The 17,966-nt window shown below is 47.4% G+C and overlaps 3 protein-coding genes and 1 long non-coding RNA gene across 14 annotated transcripts in view; 2 read left to right on the forward strand and 2 right to left on the reverse strand.

Annotated features, from left to right (window-relative positions):
* Positions 1-1,369: 1,369 nt before the first annotated feature.
* Positions 1,370-4,576, forward strand: cln5 (CLN5 intracellular trafficking protein). The gene is made up of 4 exons (XM_064311769.1): positions 1,370-1,567; positions 1,943-2,117; positions 2,217-2,442; positions 2,556-4,576. The coding sequence occupies exons 1-4, from the start codon at positions 1,461-1,463 to the stop codon at positions 3,041-3,043; spliced, it is 996 nt and encodes a 331-aa protein (XP_064167839.1). The 5' UTR covers positions 1,370-1,460; the 3' UTR covers positions 3,044-4,576.
* On the reverse strand, positions 3,735-11,478 carry fbxl3a (F-box and leucine-rich repeat protein 3a). Its single transcript, XM_064311768.1, has 5 exons — positions 11,180-11,478; positions 9,500-9,863; positions 8,589-8,711; positions 8,311-8,482; positions 3,735-7,192 (listed from the first exon to the last, which is right to left on the reverse strand). The coding sequence occupies exons 2-5, from the start codon at positions 9,860-9,862 to the stop codon at positions 6,549-6,551; spliced, it is 1,302 nt and encodes a 433-aa protein (XP_064167838.1). The 5' UTR covers position 9,863; positions 11,180-11,478; the 3' UTR covers positions 3,735-6,548.
* On the forward strand, positions 7,093-7,614 carry LOC135241412 (uncharacterized). The gene is made up of 2 exons (XR_010325992.1): positions 7,093-7,218; positions 7,563-7,614. It is a non-coding gene; the product is annotated as an uncharacterized LOC135241412 (long non-coding RNA).
* A 1,498-nt stretch (positions 11,479-12,976) lies between the features above and the next one.
* Positions 12,977-17,966, reverse strand: part of mycbp2 (MYC binding protein 2) — a 104,766-nt gene continuing 99,776 nt past the window's right edge. For all 11 annotated transcript variants that reach the window (XM_064311761.1, XM_064311757.1, XM_064311758.1 and 8 more), the window contains 7 exons: positions 17,326-17,429; positions 16,731-16,919; positions 16,131-16,238; positions 15,718-15,927; positions 15,395-15,502; positions 15,003-15,168; positions 12,977-14,385 (listed from right to left, as the gene is read on the reverse strand). In XM_064311761.1, the coding sequence (XP_064167831.1) occupies positions 14,270-14,385; positions 15,003-15,168; positions 15,395-15,502; positions 15,718-15,927; positions 16,131-16,238; positions 16,731-16,919; positions 17,326-17,429 (1,001 nt within the window). In that variant the 3' untranslated portion in view covers positions 12,977-14,269. The remainder of the gene's footprint in view (positions 14,386-15,002; positions 15,169-15,394; positions 15,503-15,717; positions 15,928-16,130; positions 16,239-16,730; positions 16,920-17,325; positions 17,430-17,966) is intronic.

Consider the following 17,966-nt stretch of genomic DNA (forward strand, 5'->3'; position numbering starts at 1 on the left):
ATCATTTTTATTGTAACTTGTATTTGTTATAGGATCTTTCTGATGCCAAGGGTCACTTCACAGATAACATATATCTGACAAGAATTCTGCTGTCTTGACAACGAGGAATAAACCCAGTAAAGTAACTTTAATTTGACAACGCTGAGATAGTTTGATACTAGAGGATTTGTTTTATGAGAAAAGGCCTCAGTTGCTCCAAGTGTTTGTGACAAAATTACAAGGGAGTTGTGTAAAATGGCATAAAGGTCACAAAAGATCATTATGAAAATATGTTTATTTTATAAAATAGTAACACTTTCTCTATCCTGACCAGCTTTCCTTCACTGCAGTTGCACAAATTGCAACCTCCCCATGCATTGCCTTCTGTCCCCATGATATGACCATAAAGTAATAATGGAACAAAAATGCCCATTTATTGACCCTCAGTTAAATTTACAACATTACCATTATTATTTCCATGCTGACTATTCTTAAATGTATGTTTAAGAATAAAAGTCTGGCAAGGTAGAATTCCATGCTGGAAGTGGTCACACATGCTCTGCATAAAAAATCATTTGAGTTTGAGTGTGGCAGCAAATACTAATGGTAAACAGGCATGTATTTCCTTGTTGTATATAAGTATGTATAGGTTTGTATAAATGTAAATCGTGTATTTGTTAAGAAAAAACTTATGTCCAAGACAACATTACATTACATTACTCGTTTGTACAGCTGAATGTTGACAGAGGTACAAGCAGACCTTACATTATTTGAATAATTTAGAAAGGAAGTGTGGCTTGTTGAAGTGGGAATGAGGGAAATACTTTGTGAATTCGTTTAAAATATCACCCCCAGACATACTAATGATGTGTAACTGACCGGGCATTACAGCATTAGGTGATATCAGGACAGGCATTTTAACCTAGATCTAATTTAGCATATTTCAAGACACAATGCCCGTAATGCAGGCTAGCGAAACCCACTCGTCCTATAGCAAGTACGGACACAGAGCAGTCTATTGACCCGAAAGCGTTGGAAACAGATGATTTCTCGCTGAACTTGCTGTTTAGCCTACTTAACAACTGAAATGAAAGGGGATTTTAATTTTTAACATTAATACGAATACGTGAACTTCAAATTTTACTTTTTAAACCTCAACGTTGTGTCTACTGCTAAATAGTTTGTGGCACGGTCATTCATTTCGGTTGAGTGTCATCTGACCTTATGTCACCTGATGTATAATGAGCGCATATCTTGTGACAGAAAGCATGTAGCTAAGCTGTATAACGCGCACTCTCCTTTGATTGGTATAAACACTCCCACGTGACAAAGAGCGCCCAATCGTGTGCCAAGAAGTGAACGCAACTCGCAACGGAAACACTTTAACAGTCTACCATGTGACTTGTAGTCTTAAAACAAGGAAGTAAACAGTTGGAAATGTGTCTGCCTGGCTACAGGCAGGTTTTCAGTAGTGCGTAAAGATGAAACACGGGACATTTATACTGTGCTTTGCGCTTTTGTACTGTTTTCAGGAAGGTGCACTTTCCAGAGGCGTCAACGGACAGCAGACATGGCCAGTGCCCTACAGGTAGCTTTGCAAATATCGAGCTAGCATCCTGTAGCTAAACTACAAAATGAAAAGCGGAACAGCGATTGCTAATTTAGATTTAGGTTCTTTGTCGCTGAACTTTGCATTACGCTTCTTAGCTCGTATGTTACGATAATACGCCAAATTTCAAATGTTAAAGCATGAGGCAAGTTATTTTATAGGTCACAAGCATATCCGGATCACAGGATCTTTCTGGATGGTAACTTTAGCACAGTTAACGGTTCTGACTTGCTAGTACAGTAAGTTAGCAGGTACGCTTGTTCAAACCATATATTCTTCGCGAAATTAAAGATTGCACTCATGTTGGAGATGCGAGTCTTAGCTTCGGCTAACTGTGTGATTTTGTACTGTAAGGCGATTTGATCATCGTCCCGGAACGGATCCATACTGTCAAGCTTTGTACCCGTTCTGCCCGACCGGAGACCGGGATGGTCGTATTCCTTACATGAAAAATACGGATGTGATTGAAGTGTTTCGACTTCAAGCTCCCGTATGGGAATTTAAGTATGGAGACCTCCTCGGGAAAATTGTAAGTATATTCATGACGCGTTCGCTCAGCCTGCAATTGCAGTCGGTTTGTAGTTTGACGATTTTCTCCCTAACACTGCGCGTTTGCGTTTGATTGCAGCACATTATGCACGACGCCATTGGGTTCAGAAGCTTTGACACCGGGAGAAATTACACGATGGAGTGGTACGAACTCTTCCAACTGGGAAACTGCACCTTCCCTCACTTGCGACCAGATGTCAGCGCCCCCTTCTGGTGCAATCAAGGAGCTGCCTGCTTTTTCGAAGGCATCGACGACGTTCACTGGATGCAAAATGGAACCCTGGAGAAAATTGGGAAGATGACAGGTAAGACCAAGCATTTTTTTTTTCAGTGAATGAAAAGCATACAAATAATGTCAGTACATCAGTTGGGAAATTCAGTGTAAACTAAATTTTGGGTGTTTTTTTTTTTGTCCCAGGTGCACAGTTCAATGAAATGGCCCAGTGGGTTCAGAAGGACAATGACACGGGGATCTTCTACGAGACGTGGACCGTGCGAGCCGACCCCAGCCCAAACTCCACGGTGTGGTTCGATTCCTATGACTGCTCGCAGTTTGTGCATCGCACATACAGGAAGCTGGCCGAGATGGGGGTGAGTCTCACCAGCAGCGCCCAAACCAACTACACAAAGATCTACCTGTTCAGCGGAGAGCCCAGCTACCTGGGGAATGACAGCTCCATCTTCGGACGGTCCTCCATGAAAGAGCTGGCCGCCAGCATCAGGGCCTTCTACAGCTCATTCCAACCACACCAGTCGCCCCAGGAGCTTGTCCTCAGCCTCCTGCACATCTTTGAGAACGTGGTGTTAGAGAAGACCTTTTACCTCTTCTACAACTTTGAGTATTGGCACTTACCCATGAAGCCCCCTTATGTCAGAATCACCTATGAGGAGATTCCTTTGCCATAACTGGTCAAATGGTCGTGGAAATCTTGGATGTGACCAGGGCAAAAAGCTGCATTGTTAAGCAAGTAAAAATTCACATGGAAAGACTGAAACTTTTTTCACAAAGCTGTAATCAAAATTCTTGCCTGGATTTAAAAAAAAAGAAGTAATTACTCAGAGTAATGTGAGAATGTAAAGCAGGTTATTTCCACATGCTAGAAGACACTGGTGGCTTCATGTCCCACAGATCGCCCTTTGTGATTGAGCGCTGAGAGAAACTCAGACCCTGTTGTGCATTTGCACTTAACTGGTGAGCATGGCGGGGCTGAGAATAATACTGCTTCACAATCCGTTAACTTTACACCGCTGCACAAAAAATACACTGTGTGCAGCGGCTCGATACACATCTGTAAACATTTCGTGTGTACGAGATCATTGAGGGGTTTCTCGTACTGCATCTCCGTTAAATACTGATCTGTGGCATTGCAAGATTATTTTCTGCAGGGAAGAGTAAAGCAATTGAAGAATGTATAGAATGTATGCAGACGATAAAGCAAATGTGTTCTCATTCTGTGTGCTAACTGACTTACAAATAAGAATAAACACAGCGCTGGACTCGCCTCTCTTCCTGACTCACTGCCTCACAGTCATATCAAATTATTCGGCACTGAAACAGGCATTGTGTGGAAGAACTGGGGGGAAAAAAAACAAGCCGTTTACATTCACAAAAATTTATTCCAAAAAAAGCATTTCCACAACATTGGCGGTCTGATTCAGGACACAACACTACTCGATAATAAAACACACGAAGCGTTCGCCATACTGAAACTGAAGTGTGAGAAGTCACAACAGGAAAAAAACAGAGCAACTTTAATACCAGCAGACATTACTCTCTACGTATTGCAGGGAAACTGGAGAGCATCTGAGAGACGAAGCGGTCCATCTGAGTACTATATACAGTAAGGAAATACACATTCTATATAAAGTGCTGGAGGGAAGCAATGCTAAAAACTGCAAGTCCATATTCTCCTCAATTTTCATTTGAATATTAGTATGATTCACAAAGAATAGGATTGATGGGAACACAGTAACAACTGGAGGTGGGTGTGTGTGTGTGTGTGTGTGCAAGTCACCAAAGATATATACTTCAGGAGCAAGTTGAGTTCAAAGACCTCTACCAATCCAGTTTGTTGCCCGTTCCCTACTGCCAAGGCAGCTAGCAGTTTCCAGCACTGCAGTAATGGGTTAGCCTTCCTGACATTAGCGCTACCTAAACGTTTAGCCATAATCATAGCACTGCATCACAACATGTTTCAAACTCCCATTTAAAAATAATGCAGCCTATAGCCAGGGGATGGCGGCTAGCTATATGAGGATATTTTAATTAGGATAAAGATCTGAATTAGGATTAACCGCAAAGTGAAGAATGTCTGTACAAAGAATAACTCAATAAATGGCTCCACATTTAACTGAAAACCCTTCAGAGCTACCAAAACTGTTTTTTTAGATGCAGTCACGTCTACAATGAAACTCTTTGCTCAGACACTGCAACTTTTTTTTTAAAAATGTTTTTTTTGTTTTACACAAAACAATCATTAAACCACCCATTAATGCAAAAGCAGTTTTTTACGTCAATAAATTACAATAACCAAATATGATTAAATGAGAAAGAAAAGTCAAACCAAAGGTTTATTCCTGTATAAAAGATAAATTATTAGTGGAAATATTTCAACAGAGCTGTTTCAGTAACCAAATGTCCACCTCCCCCCCCCCCCCCCGACAGAGTCATTCTATTCCAGAGCAACTCGATTCCCATCAACCGCACTGACCCAACAGTTACACCTAAATTATAAATCAAGAATTATGTGATTTCACAACACGTTTTAAATTTGCTCCAGTTCACTCACTGCAATACAGAATCTTAAGGATTTTTGGATATTTGGGAACATCCACATTTTCACACAGTTGTCATGGCAACAAAGGAATGTGAAAAGGCTTCTTTTTTTTATAGTATCCAAGTTTGGATTGGTTTTTTAAGTCAGCGTTTTCTGAGACCTTATAAAACATTTGGTTTTAATTGGTAAGCAGGGGCAAGCCTGAACCCCCGCTCATTTTCAACCACCCAAAGCAGTGCCCTGCCAAATGTGGGCCCGTGTGACACCGTTAGCATCACCTCCATTTGCTTTAAAACTCTTCCTTCATTCCAATTCCCAAAACCTACAATTCCAAAATAATCACTAACTCCACACCTCCTTCATTCCATTCCCAAACTGGAAATCAACTAAAAGTAATTTAATTCAACCTACAACTGATATTGACCCTGCTTTAAACCTCAAGGAGGTTGTGGAGCAGAAGTGAATTTTCTATCGTCTTCAGACATAATTTAAAATACAGAGGAGTGTTTGTAAAGCAGTTCATTAACAAAGACACTGGCTTACAATTACAATTACAAGATCTTTCCTCAAAACCCACTTCTGTTAAAATCATCTTATACTCCATCCCTGGTGACTGCCATTCACTCTCTGACGAGATGAGAATTTGGGGAATATTTTGCTGACATGTGGTGCTGACGTGAGGTCACACTCAGGGCTCATCTTACAGGACCAGCTGAGGAGGGCGGAGCTTAACTCCGGCGCTCCAGCCAATGGCACGCAGCACCAGTGCTCTAAGCTCGCGCTGAGGGGGGACCCAACACACCCCCGAAAAAAAAAGTAACTGCAGGAAACAAGACATCTGTTGAGCAGAAATTGAAGATCAGGCTGCACCAGCTTCGTTCATCCTCTCACCTTCACAGGGAAACGAGATGCCTGGAATAGTCATCCTCTCATCCTCCACTGAACACCGCCCCCCCCACCCCCCCCCAGGAAAAATATTTTACAATCTCACTAAGCCCTCACTTCAATAATAAAGAAATCTTCTATACACAATCTATACAATGAACATGAAACTAAAAGTTGCGTCAACAAAATTCACTCAAATTTGTAAGTCGTACACGATTGTCATTCGAACGGCCGGCTTGGTTTAAAACTCTCACGTATTTAAACGAGCCCAGTGACACCTTTAAAGACCATTATTTATACTGTGATGTGGCGAGATCCTCAAAAGGAAACGATGCTCTCCCAAGTCTCTGTTTCTGAAATAGAGTTCCTTCCTTGAGCCACAGTCCACTTCCTGTGGTAGAACTGGGCTTTCACGCAAAACATCTTTGGGGTGCCTTCATCTGACTCGTACCCCCTTTTTAAATCCACAACATGAAGAGGTGAGCACTAAAGAGTTTCTAAATGGTATATAAACACACCTCACTGTCAGGTTTGTCAGAAGTGGGTGAGAGTGCACCCGGCCAGCGAGAGGCCGCGGACTCGACTATCAACACACTGCCTTCATTCCTCGGGGGTCTCTGCAACTGTCTTTTTCACAAGTGCCAAAAAAAAAAACAAGAATCGGCCAGTTTCTTGAGGTGGGAAATGGGGATGGGACTGGGAAATTTGGTGCGGGCAGTTATGGGCATTGGTATGGGCGGGTGGCGACTTTACCAAGTGGGCATCATGTCGGGGAACCAGACGCGGCCCAGGTGCTTGGACACCTCCCAGTGGATCTCGTCCAGGCCGTACTTGTGGTCGGGGATGAGCACCTCCTCCATGATGGACAGCTGGGACAGGCGGCGGCCGCACATCTTGACGAACTCGACGAAGGCGCTGCAGGACACCTCGCACTCGCCCAGGCCGATGGCCGACAGCTGCTGGCAGCGCTCGGCGATGCGGATCAGCTCCTCGTCCAGCGGGCGCAGCCCGTTGGCGCACACCACCAGCTCCACCAGCCGCGGGCACGTCATGCCCACGCGCCCCAGCACGTCCTTGCTCACCGAGCGCCCGAAGTACAGGTGCGTGACGGGGATCTCGTAGCGGAAGAAGGGCCCGAACTCGTCCTCGTACAGGAAGAAGTACATGACCAGGTTGAACTTGGGCGAGTGGCGCACCATGGCGTCCCAGCTGCTCTTCTTGATGGCGTGGAAGTGCGTCTGCCCGGGGTTCTCGCTCACCACGTCGATGCGCAGGTGCTCCAGGTGCACGTGCTTCTCCGAGGACAGCGCCAGCAGCAGCTCGTCGCTCAGCAGGTGGTAGTTCAGCGCCAGCTCCCGCAGCCCGTGGCACTGATCCGCCACACACAGGATACCTGCGGCACAGCGTGGGAACAGTGAGGCAGGAACAGCCAACGAACAGTGAGCCAGGAACAGCCAATGAGCAGCAATCACAGCATTGCAACAGTGAGCCAGGAACAGCACAGCACAGCGACAGTGATCCAGGACCAGCCAATGAGCAGCACAGCACGGCAACAGTGAGCCACGAACAGCACAGCGACAGTGATCCAGGACCAGCCAATCAGCAGCACAGCATGGCAACAGTGAGCCAGGAACAGCACAGCACAGCGACAGTGATCCAGGACCGGCCAATGAGCAGCACAGCATGGCAACAGTGAGCCAGGAACAGCACAGTGACAGTGATCCAGGAATAGCCAATGAGCAGCACGGCATGGCAACAGTGAGCCAGGAACAGCCAATGAGCAGCGCAGCATGGCAACACTGGGGCAGCTTTTTTTTTTTTTTTTTTTAAACAAGACACTGTCACAGAAACACTTCACAGAAATGGGAAATATTAAATATTAGGCAAGACCGAGCCTGAAAAATCCAGTTGGAGAGGTAAAAAAAAAAAAATTTCCCCTGTGTGGATAAAAAAAAAACAGTGGTTTGAAAAAACTCCCCGTTGGGAAATCTCGGGAGGAACTCAAATATTGAGGGGGAGCCAATCCCCCACTGGCGATCCCATGTATCAATAGGTAAAGATAAACTGTAATGTACCAGGAGGAACCCCTATGAGCCTTTCCCCTACAGTCTGTGAGAGTGCGATTGCAGAGGAGCCACAAAGGGCCCTAACTCTGTGTCCTGCAGCTAGTCTAACAGCTTCCTTTCACATTTCCTGCAGAAGGACATCCATCACATGACGACAGAACAAAGTGCACAGTGGGAACACACAAGTCATCCCAACCCAACCCCTTTGCATCCCATTTAAGGAGGCCACCTTCTCTCAGTCTGAATTTATGGCAGATATCCAGCTGTATAAATGGACGCTGTGTAAATGCTGTGTAAAATGTTGTGCAAGTTGCTCTGGATAAGAGCGTCCGCTAAATGCCTGTAATGTGATGTCATGCTTCCCGCTGCTGGTGCTCGTCTGGACTGCGAGCCCAGCGTAACCATGGGGACTCTGCGGGCCGCCCCCGGGTCTCCCGCCCCGTACCTGCGGGGGAGACGTGGGGGCAGCTGCTCATCTTCAGCAGCTTCAGGGTGTCGCTGTTGTTGGCCACCAGGACCTTGAGGGAGGGGTCGTCCACGGGCGTGTCGTCGATCTTCAGGGACGAGAGCGACTTGGAGTTCACAAACACCACCGTCAGGGCCGAGATGAAGTGAGACTGCCGGGGAAATAAATAAATAAGGAGTTAATTTGTAATCGCCAGATGGACGACACTGTTATCTAACTCTGTGATGACGGAGGAGCAGAGAAACTTGGCCGGGCACCTTTGGTAGCTCCATGAAGCTGGGCCTGGCGGTGGAAATGAGCCCAAGGGTCTTGAGGGAACAGTTGACCAGCTGGGACAGGATGTCACAGGCCGCCTCTGCGGATTCGGTACTGCTGTCCACCTGGAGGGGAAAGACACATATGTGAACGCACACGCATCGCACACGCGCACACACACGCGTTAACACACACACACACACGCACGCGTTAACACACACACAGAAAGTGAGCATGAGCATCAGGGCCCACGGCTCAGAGCCAAGAGACTGTAGAGAAGGGAACACTTTTAAACACGCTGTCACAGGATGGCCAAGACCAAAAGGCTGGATTTACTACAAGGGCAGACTCCAGCCTTCGCACAGAAAGCAGCTTATGGAAAATGACCTTGTGGATTGCTCTGGATAAGAGCAATGCATTTGACTCCTCTCACCATTGTGCACACACACGGCTGAAGATGCCCCTCTTTGGTTTTCATGTAATGATCCTGAACATACGCAACCCCCAACTTCCCCTCAGGCAGGGGGTGTGCGATCTCATCCAAACAGGCTGGTGTGGGTGCATGTTTTTGTTTTAACCCAGCCCTAAGGCACCTGATGCTGCTTATCAAGGTCTTGATTGTAGACCATGATTAGTTAAATTGTTAAATCCGGTGTCTTAGTGCAGGGCTAAAACAAAAGCCTGCACCCACACTGGCTCTCTTCCAGATAACACTGGACACCCTTTTTCTCATTGGACTCTGAAGTGGTGGTATGCAGTCAAGAGGAAAACTACTGTTGTAGTAGGAGGGTGGAGTTTTACCCTAAGGCTGAAGCCACACGTCTTCCGACGAAACGCAACTTCGTAATCGGCCACAGGGTGACTGTGAGAAAGGATGTGTGGTAAAGGTGTGTGCGGGGAGGGGGGTCCTCACCTTAAAGCTGACATACTGCAGGTGGTTGGAGTGCCGCTTAATGATCTGCTTGATCAGGTCGGGGTGGGTGGCCTTCAGGTAGGAACTGGCCGGCTGGTTGAGCTCGAACTCGAAGCACCTCCACAGCTCGGGCATGTGGAAGGCGTGGTTCCAGCCGCGGCACACCTGCGAGGCGTACGCCCGGTCCAGCAGCGGCAGGTACTGGAATATGTGCAGCAGGATCTCCTGCGGCAGGCAGCCCCAGTTCAAGCCCACGTCCTCCGGGTCCTCCTCCTCCAGGAGTCGGCCTCTCTTGCAGGGCTCCGCCAACACTCCGCTGGTGGAACCGCTGTCTCCCCCATCCGGTTTTAGACCCCTCTTCATTCTGCGGGCGTTACGTGCAAAAATGAGCATCGCTTCTAAAAAATCATCGTCCGTATTATCGTCTTCATATCCACCAAATACGTTACGTGCGACTTATATCCAATAGTACCAACGATTACACATATATCACACAAAATCCGGAATAATGCACAGACTACAGAACATCAAAAAAACATACCTGACACGCCGAAGCGAACATCGGTATACATTTTATATTCATTTTACAGTTAAAAAGGTGAACGAGTGACACATATGACTAATGTATAAGCAGTAAGCGTAGCCTACCAAGTCAACTATACTTCCGGTTTACCAATGAAAATATTGGCAATGTCAAGATGACTAGACACGCATAAACATATTTGCTGACTACTTAACTGAACATCAGGAATTCACGTCGCAAGGTATGATGCGTTGCTAGCTGCTGCAGCTAACACGCTAACCCATACCATTGAAAATACCGGGACTAACGTTAGCCTCCTATCTAACAACCAAAAGAAAGATTTAGATGTCACTACGTTCAATTCGGTTATAAAATAATTCCCGACTCGGTATTTAAGCGGCTGCGAGTAACAGGATAATTAACTTTTTTATTTTTACAAAAACATGGACGCAAACACACACCCCGTTGAATGATGCATTCCTGACCTAAATGCCTGTCGTTACTGACAAGCAAGCAAGCAAGCAGGCTAGCTAACAGAGAACCAACGTCTCAAGTAACTCAGCCAACAGCGATTTAATTCAGCTCTGAAATTTTGCAGAATAACTGATAGTTGTTACCACTTTTTTTTTTATTGCGGCACAAACAACCCGAGACAACACATAACTAGGCCAACGCCTACCTAGCAGCCTACACCAAGTACACGACGGTCTTTCCAGAAAGGGTCCTGGCTCGCCTCGCCGCTATGATTCATTTTAAGCCATGATTCATTTCTGGAGGCAGGGGTATCAAACAGTTTGACAGCGATATATCTGGCTGGTATTTGGGTTTTCATCACAAAAACGCAAATACTGCTTTGTATACATATTTTACCAGGTCTACACAACGCATTAACTAATTTAAGCGACGCTGTTGGCCTGCTAGCTGGCTTATCTAAATGGGCAAACCGAATCAGCAGGCCAGATCCAAACAGACGTGTAAGTGTAGTGTAACCCATAAAACCAAGCAACCTCCACACAACAGCAGTAAAAGGCATTGACGCACAAAATAATATATATGTATATAAACAATGCATACTTGCAATTTTAGCCGTATAGTAAAAAATAGGCTTATATTGCACTGTGCTACTTGAAAAGCTTGCCCGCCCCTCTCCAGCTTACCTGGTTTGTTATGTTTACAGTCTTGTCTTGGGAAAAAGGCGATCACTTTCACATCAACCTGGGCCTGCACAACTAGAAAACCGCATCCGAGCAGGCCAGCCGATTACACGCATTAGGCTCTCAAACGATGTGAAATACAACTAAAGACACTCGACAAAATCAGAATTCGCTTTTTTTTGCAGGGAAACAGTCCGTCTCTCGCACGATCTGGCTAGTGACCCATTTCCTTCTATGTTGCGCAGATTGGAGGCTGCCTGCTCGCTGAAAATGGCGATGTGTTGTTTTCGTGTGGCCGAAGCGGTGCATTATGGGTGAGAGCAAGCTGCATGTACCCTGTGAATCCTGCAGGCGGAGTCGTGAGGCGAGACGTGGGCGACACCCGATAATTCTGGAAATATTTCGGGAAATATTTTTAATGAGCATGAAATTATAAAGTCCAAGTGGAACTGCATAATTTGGGTTAAAGTTATGTCGGACCTACATGTTTGAAGAGAGGTGGAGCAGCTATAACAGACTTATGTCCAAGATCTCCCCACTTCCTCGACCGCAGCAGCTTTTCCCTCTGGGGTAGTTTTTCCCTTCGCTAATTGTTACTGTACCTGAACTTACCTAGTCTGACAGCTGCAAAAGTCCAGCTTGCAAATGCATAGCGTTTGCAGCATTTAACGTTTTCAGGACGTGCAGAGACAACAATTTATTCTGGTGTGTAACGTCATTGGTTCACGACTTTCATATTATAGGCATGTAGGTTTTTAGGTGGATTACACTGTACATTTGCTAACAAAAACATTCAACGCAACTATTTTACTTAAAATTTTTTAAAAAAAAAACTATAATTTGCCATTTAAAAAGTATCAATTAAAAAGTTCCACACTGCTATTTTAACCAGGAGTATAACATATGGTAATATTTTTTTGTACAGAATATTGATTCAATAACGTGTGACAAGTTTTTTAACTTCAAGGCTTTAGATGACAAAACATTTATCTCAAAATGTAGGTCAAGTCGAGTATTGCATCACAAACTTTGAATGGCAAAATGATTGGCTTTTCCTCGGGTCATATACCAGTATCAATACTGATGAAGCACTTAAGGATATTCACAGCAAAGACATAGTCAGAATAAAGCAATTTATGATAATAATCTGTGCACTGTTGCACCATCACACAATAATGTACTGCCAAACTGTTGTTTGCATCAAGTAAAACCAAAAGGCCATTTAGTGCAGTGTTGCAGTCCTAAGGGCTTTCAAAACCTCACCCCACAAACACCATCCAGCCTCTAAGCTTCTCCATCCAGTCCCTAAGCTTCTCCACCCTGCCTCTAAGCTTCTCCACCCAGCCTCTAAGCTTCTCCACCCTGCCTCTAAGCTTCTCCACCCATCCTCTAAGCTTCTCCACCCTGCCTCTAAGCTTCTCCATCCAGTCCCTAAGCTTCTCCACCCAGCCTCTAAGCTTCTCCATCCAGCCCCTAAGCTTCTCCACCCTGCCTCTAAGCTTCTCCACCCAGTCCCTAAGCTTCTCCATCCAGTCCCTAAGCTTCTCCACCCAGCCTCTAAGCTTCTCCACCCAGCCTCTAAGCTTCTCCATCCAGTCCCTAAGCTTCTCCACCCAGCCTCTAAGCTTCTCCACCCAGCCTCTAAGCTTCTCCACCCTGCCTCTAAGCTTCTCCATCCAGCCTCTAAGCTTCTCCCTTCTCCACCCAGCCTCTAAGCTTCTTCATCCTTCCTGCTGTCGTCAAGTTGCAGATGTGAAATGGTGAAAATGTCCTTCAAAATGATGCTCAGGAGTCTGTTGGTAATGTACCTTGTGAAACAGACCTGGTTTATTACCATTCAACTCCATCCACCGCAGATATTACAGAGCAGATTTACAAGAATTAATAATTTCAACAGCAGCTGTATTCCACACCCCACCCCCACACAACCCCCCCCCTCTCTCCCTACCCAAAAAAAAAAACCCGTGCCAATCTTCACTTCCTCACACTGGTCTACTCCCCCTATTCTCAGTCAGAACATCATGTCTAGAGAGAGAAACACAAGACCAATCCACAATCTCAGATTTTTTTGGTGTGAGGACTGCCCCCCCCCCCTCACCCCCCTGCATTATATTATACTCACCCTTTCTTTTTCCCCCCTAAAAATACAGAACACCTCCCGTAAGGACACCGAGGAGCTGAAAACAGGATTTTGTACACAATCAGCTTTTAGACACTGCGCACATTAGACTCGTCAACACGGCTGGGAGTACAGGGGCGAGGTGACAGGTAGCAGGGGAACACGACAGCCATTTTTAATCACCGTATAAAAATGTACAGTGATTTTATTGACATATACATTCCATATCTTTACTGCTGCAAGAGAGGGGACGCCCAATATTGCACTTCATTAAAAGTTCAGGCTCAAAACATAACCCAGAATTATCAAACTGAAGTGTAAAGTAGCAACTTCGGAATACACCTATTTTGGATACCATCATTATATACAAGATTAGATAAATCGTACGCTATTTTCCGTCTGAACATAACATTCTCATCAGCCTCCTTTAATCATCCTCATCGCTCTCTTTTCGGTTGACCCATGATGACGCAGTCGACGATGAAGAATACTGTACAGGATTTTACCAAAAAAGTCAACAATATCATTATTTTTTTTGTATTCATAGTTAGGAAGCTGGAAGTATGTTTTTTCTTTTTCTTTTTTTTAAACTCCATGCTCATCCACATTTTCTATGAGCAGACTCTTTTAAAACTCAATGCAGTTACACTTCAGCCATCAGCTGTGCAACGCTTATGGGGGCCGAGGGTTACAGCGGCCGCATGCAAACACGTCACAAGTTTTTTTTTTTCTTTTCTTTTTTCGTTTTTTAATCTTTTCTTCTGAATCCAGAAGGCTCACAGGTTTGGGCGTGAGGGGAGGGGGGCGAGAGACAGGCCTCCCCGTTTGGTTCTCCGGTCGATCCCGAGGTTTTTCGTCATGTGGTTCGCCCCCCCCAAGGCAGGGGGCATATCGTGACGCAGAGGGACATGTCGCGACGCAGGGAGGCGTGTCGCGACGCAGGCGGCGTTCGCGGCCGTTGCGCGTTCGCGGGTTTAAAAGGTGTGCGCGTTTCGACACACTCCGCAGCCCAAGGCAAACTCCTCCCCCGTTGGCGGGTGGACCACGTGGAGCGGACACTCCGTCCCTTCCAGCTGCTTGCCTTTCGGACCTGCAGAGGGAAGAGAGGCCACAGGAAAAGCATCTTAAACCTGCCCATCCTCAGCAGGAAACCAGCTTCACTACATCACAGGCGTTCAGCAGACACTCTTATCCACAGACACTGACACAGCTTCTGCATTCTTACACAGCATCCATTTACACAGGTAGATGCATACTGAAGCAGTTCCTGGCTCAGTGGGACAAGGTCATAGGGATCAAACCCCGCTACCATAACCCTAACCCCCCCAACCCTAACCCCCATACCGGGGTTGGGGGGGGGCAGTACCGGCAGGGCAGTGGGGTTAGGGTTGGGGGGGGTTAGGGTTAGGGTAAGGGTTAGAGGGGGGGCAGTACCGGCAGGGCAGGGGTTATGGTTGGGGGGTTAGGTAAGGTTGGGGGGTTAGGGTTGGGGTTATGGTTAGGGGGGGTTAGGGTTAGGGGGGTTAGGGTAACGGCTGGGGGGGGGATTAGGTTAGGGAGTTATGGTTTGGTTAGGGGGGGGTTAGGGTAAGGTTGGGGGGTTAGGGTAAGGGTTAGAGGGGGGGCAGTACCGGCAGGGCAGTGGGGTTATGGTTAGGGGTTAGGGTAAGGGTTGGGGTAGGGTTAGGGGTAGGTGGGGGGCAGTACCGGCAGGGCAGTGGGGGAGCTCCTCTTTGGGAATGCTGGTCATCCTCTGGAAGTCGTCGTGGCAGGCGTTGCAGAAGTGCGTCGTCCCGAAGCAGAAGAACACGGCCACAGAGCAGCAGTAGCGGCACTTATACTCCAGGAAGTCCGTGCCGTGTTTGGAGCACATCTGCGCCGCAGGACAGAGGAAGTGACCTTTAACCCCCACCGCCAACTCGTACTCACATATTCATAACTTACATCATCATACACTCACTCCGCATGTACCTTCGGGTGTCAGAAATATCAGTTAGGACAATAATTAATACATTATTATTATTATTATTATTACTATTATTATTATTATTATTATTATTATTATTAATAATAATTGATGACCCCCCCCCCCCACAGACCTGTGCGCGCGACACGTCTGAGCACGCTCCACAGATCAGCTCGCTGGGGTCGTAGTCATCGCCCTGCCCCGCCTCCGCGTCACAGCGCGCCTCCCCACCGAAATACGCCTGAGGGAGGAGAGTCACAGGGCTCACGTTTCCGTGACGACAGCCCCAGGGCCGCCACAGGGCTCGCGTCTCACAGCTCAGAGAATCCCCAGCATGCCTCACTCACAGGGCTCCAGGACATTGAATGCACGCAACAGTTTTTTAATTGAAGTCGTTTCGTAACAAATTCTACGCTTCAGAAAATGAACAGCGGAAACGGAGGCAGGCGGCCGCACCTTCTTGCACTTGTAGCAGACGTAGTAGGCGTAGCGGTTCATGGCGAAGCCGGCGGGGTCGTTGTGGAAACGCGCGCCGGGCGTGGTGATGGCCTCGCTCTTGTGCAGCCCCTCGTACTCCAGCCTCATCAAGGCCTTCCTGCGCACGTCCTCGTACAGCTCCTTAATGGGGTCCAGCAGGTCCCGGATCACTGAGTGGTTAATCTTATTCTGGGGCGGAGAGAGGAGAGACGGCGTGGGATCAGGACGCTAGCAAAGAGCTGTCAGATTTAACTGCGCCAGAAAAGAGCTCAGACACAAGGAGGGCATTACATTTCAGCAGCCCGTGTATTACATGCTCATGTGTATATTATTATTATTATTATTATAATAATACAGAAGGTGGTGCAGTCTCAGGGGTATTGGCCGCATACCTTGCAGATGGGACAGGACATGAACCCGAAGGTGATGCGTGGGCCCAGCCAGCGGTTCTCCAGAACCCTGCGGGTGCACTGCAGGTGGAACACGTGACTGCAGTCCAGCTGAGGAGGGAGAGCACACTTAAACTTAATTTAATAAATAACAATAACTTCATTATTAAACTTAGCTTAAAGTTAGTTTGCACAGGAGTTGGGTGGGGAGAGGAAAGGTGGGCAGGGAGGAGAAAGGAGACGCAGGGAGGTGCAGGGAGGGGAGTTGTAGGGAGGGTCAGGTAGGTGAATGGAGGAGTAGGGAGGAGTATGGAGGTGCAGGGAGGGTTAGGGAGGCTCAGGGAGGTTTAGGGATGGGAGGAGTAGGAAGGAGAAGGGAGGGGAGGTGTAAGGAGGGGAGGCGCAGGGAAGGGAGAGTCAGAGAGGAGTAGAGAGGTTTAGGGAGGGGAGGAGTAGGGAGGAGCAGGAGGAGGAGAGAAGGGCAGAGGTTAGGAGGAGCGCAGGGAAGGAGTCAGGGCAGGAGGAGAGGAGAGGTAAGGAGGTCAGGAGGTTAGGGAGTGGGGAGGAGCAGGGAGGGCCAGGAGTTAGGGGGGCAGGGCTGACCTGCACAGCGGGTGCAGCGGACAGCGCCTCTGTGAAGCAGATCATGCACATGTCGTCTGCGTCCTGCTTCAGGCAGGTGCTGCTCCGGTCACAGCCGTGGAGGCAGGGCAGGCAGTGGTCCTCGTTCTTCACCCCCCCACAGGGGTGTCCGCACGCGTGCGTCTTACTGCAGGCCAGCTTGGCATACTCCTGGGGGGGGGGGGCACAGGAGTCACGGAAACGCCTCTCTCTGCTGTCAACATCCTGCTCACACTGTCTCACACTGTGCTGTTCACCAAGGGATCCTAAACTCCATTACCTACTGCATGAGCAAACACACTTCCTGTGCCCCGGCCTACAAACTGATGCATATGGAAATACAGAACCTCTACAGACCATACGGTGCCATGCAAACACACTGCATGCAGTCACAAGCAAACCAGTATCTTTCAGGGTAAGAACCACAGGCATGTCCTCTGCTTCAGGCTTTACTAAACTGCAGCCTAATACAGGTGGAAATGCAATACTGCACACTCAGGAGAATGCCTTTGGCTGGTAAAGAACAGTGTTACATGCGCACACACACACACATACACACACAGCGGAGGTGCTCTACCTGGCAGTCGGGGTCGGAGCACACACTCCCCACAGCCGACAGCTCCGTGCCGCTCCTGGTGCCGCAGAACCTGCAGGCCTCTGAGCTGCTGGAGGCCGGCTTGCCTGCAGGACACAGAGAGCACAGGCCAGACTACACAGCCCACAGCCCACAGACAGCCAACATAGTCCCGCAAGCCACAACACAGCCAACCACAGCCACACAGCCCAGAAACAAGCCCAGCACAGCCCACTAGCAACAAAATAGCCACAACCAGCCCCCACAGCCCAGCACAGCCCAACACAGCCCACATGCTCAGCACACAGCACAACCCACACCAGGCCGGTCCCCACATTCCACCAGGAGCCTTCAGTTTAACATTCTCAGGGATTCCACCACAGTTTGACCTCATTTTTATAGTGTCCTTATGCGACCAATGAGAAAATAATAAATGTTTTTTTTTTAAATTAAATAAAAGTCAAACTGGTTCATACTTCATGGCTTTTCAGTTCAGTGTTTGTTCGGCCATGTGAGGAGAGAGATTAATACTCTGTACTCAGGAGATACTGCTGTGGCAGCAGTTTATTTTGGGATAATTCATAAACAGAAGATTCCAGCTGATAATGAGGTAATTAATCAGCAGTATGCTGAGCAGTGCTGGG

Source organism: Anguilla rostrata, chromosome 15 (genome assembly GCF_018555375.3).
Source record: "Anguilla rostrata isolate EN2019 chromosome 15, ASM1855537v3, whole genome shotgun sequence".
Taxonomy (NCBI): domain Eukaryota; kingdom Metazoa; phylum Chordata; class Actinopteri; order Anguilliformes; family Anguillidae; genus Anguilla; species Anguilla rostrata.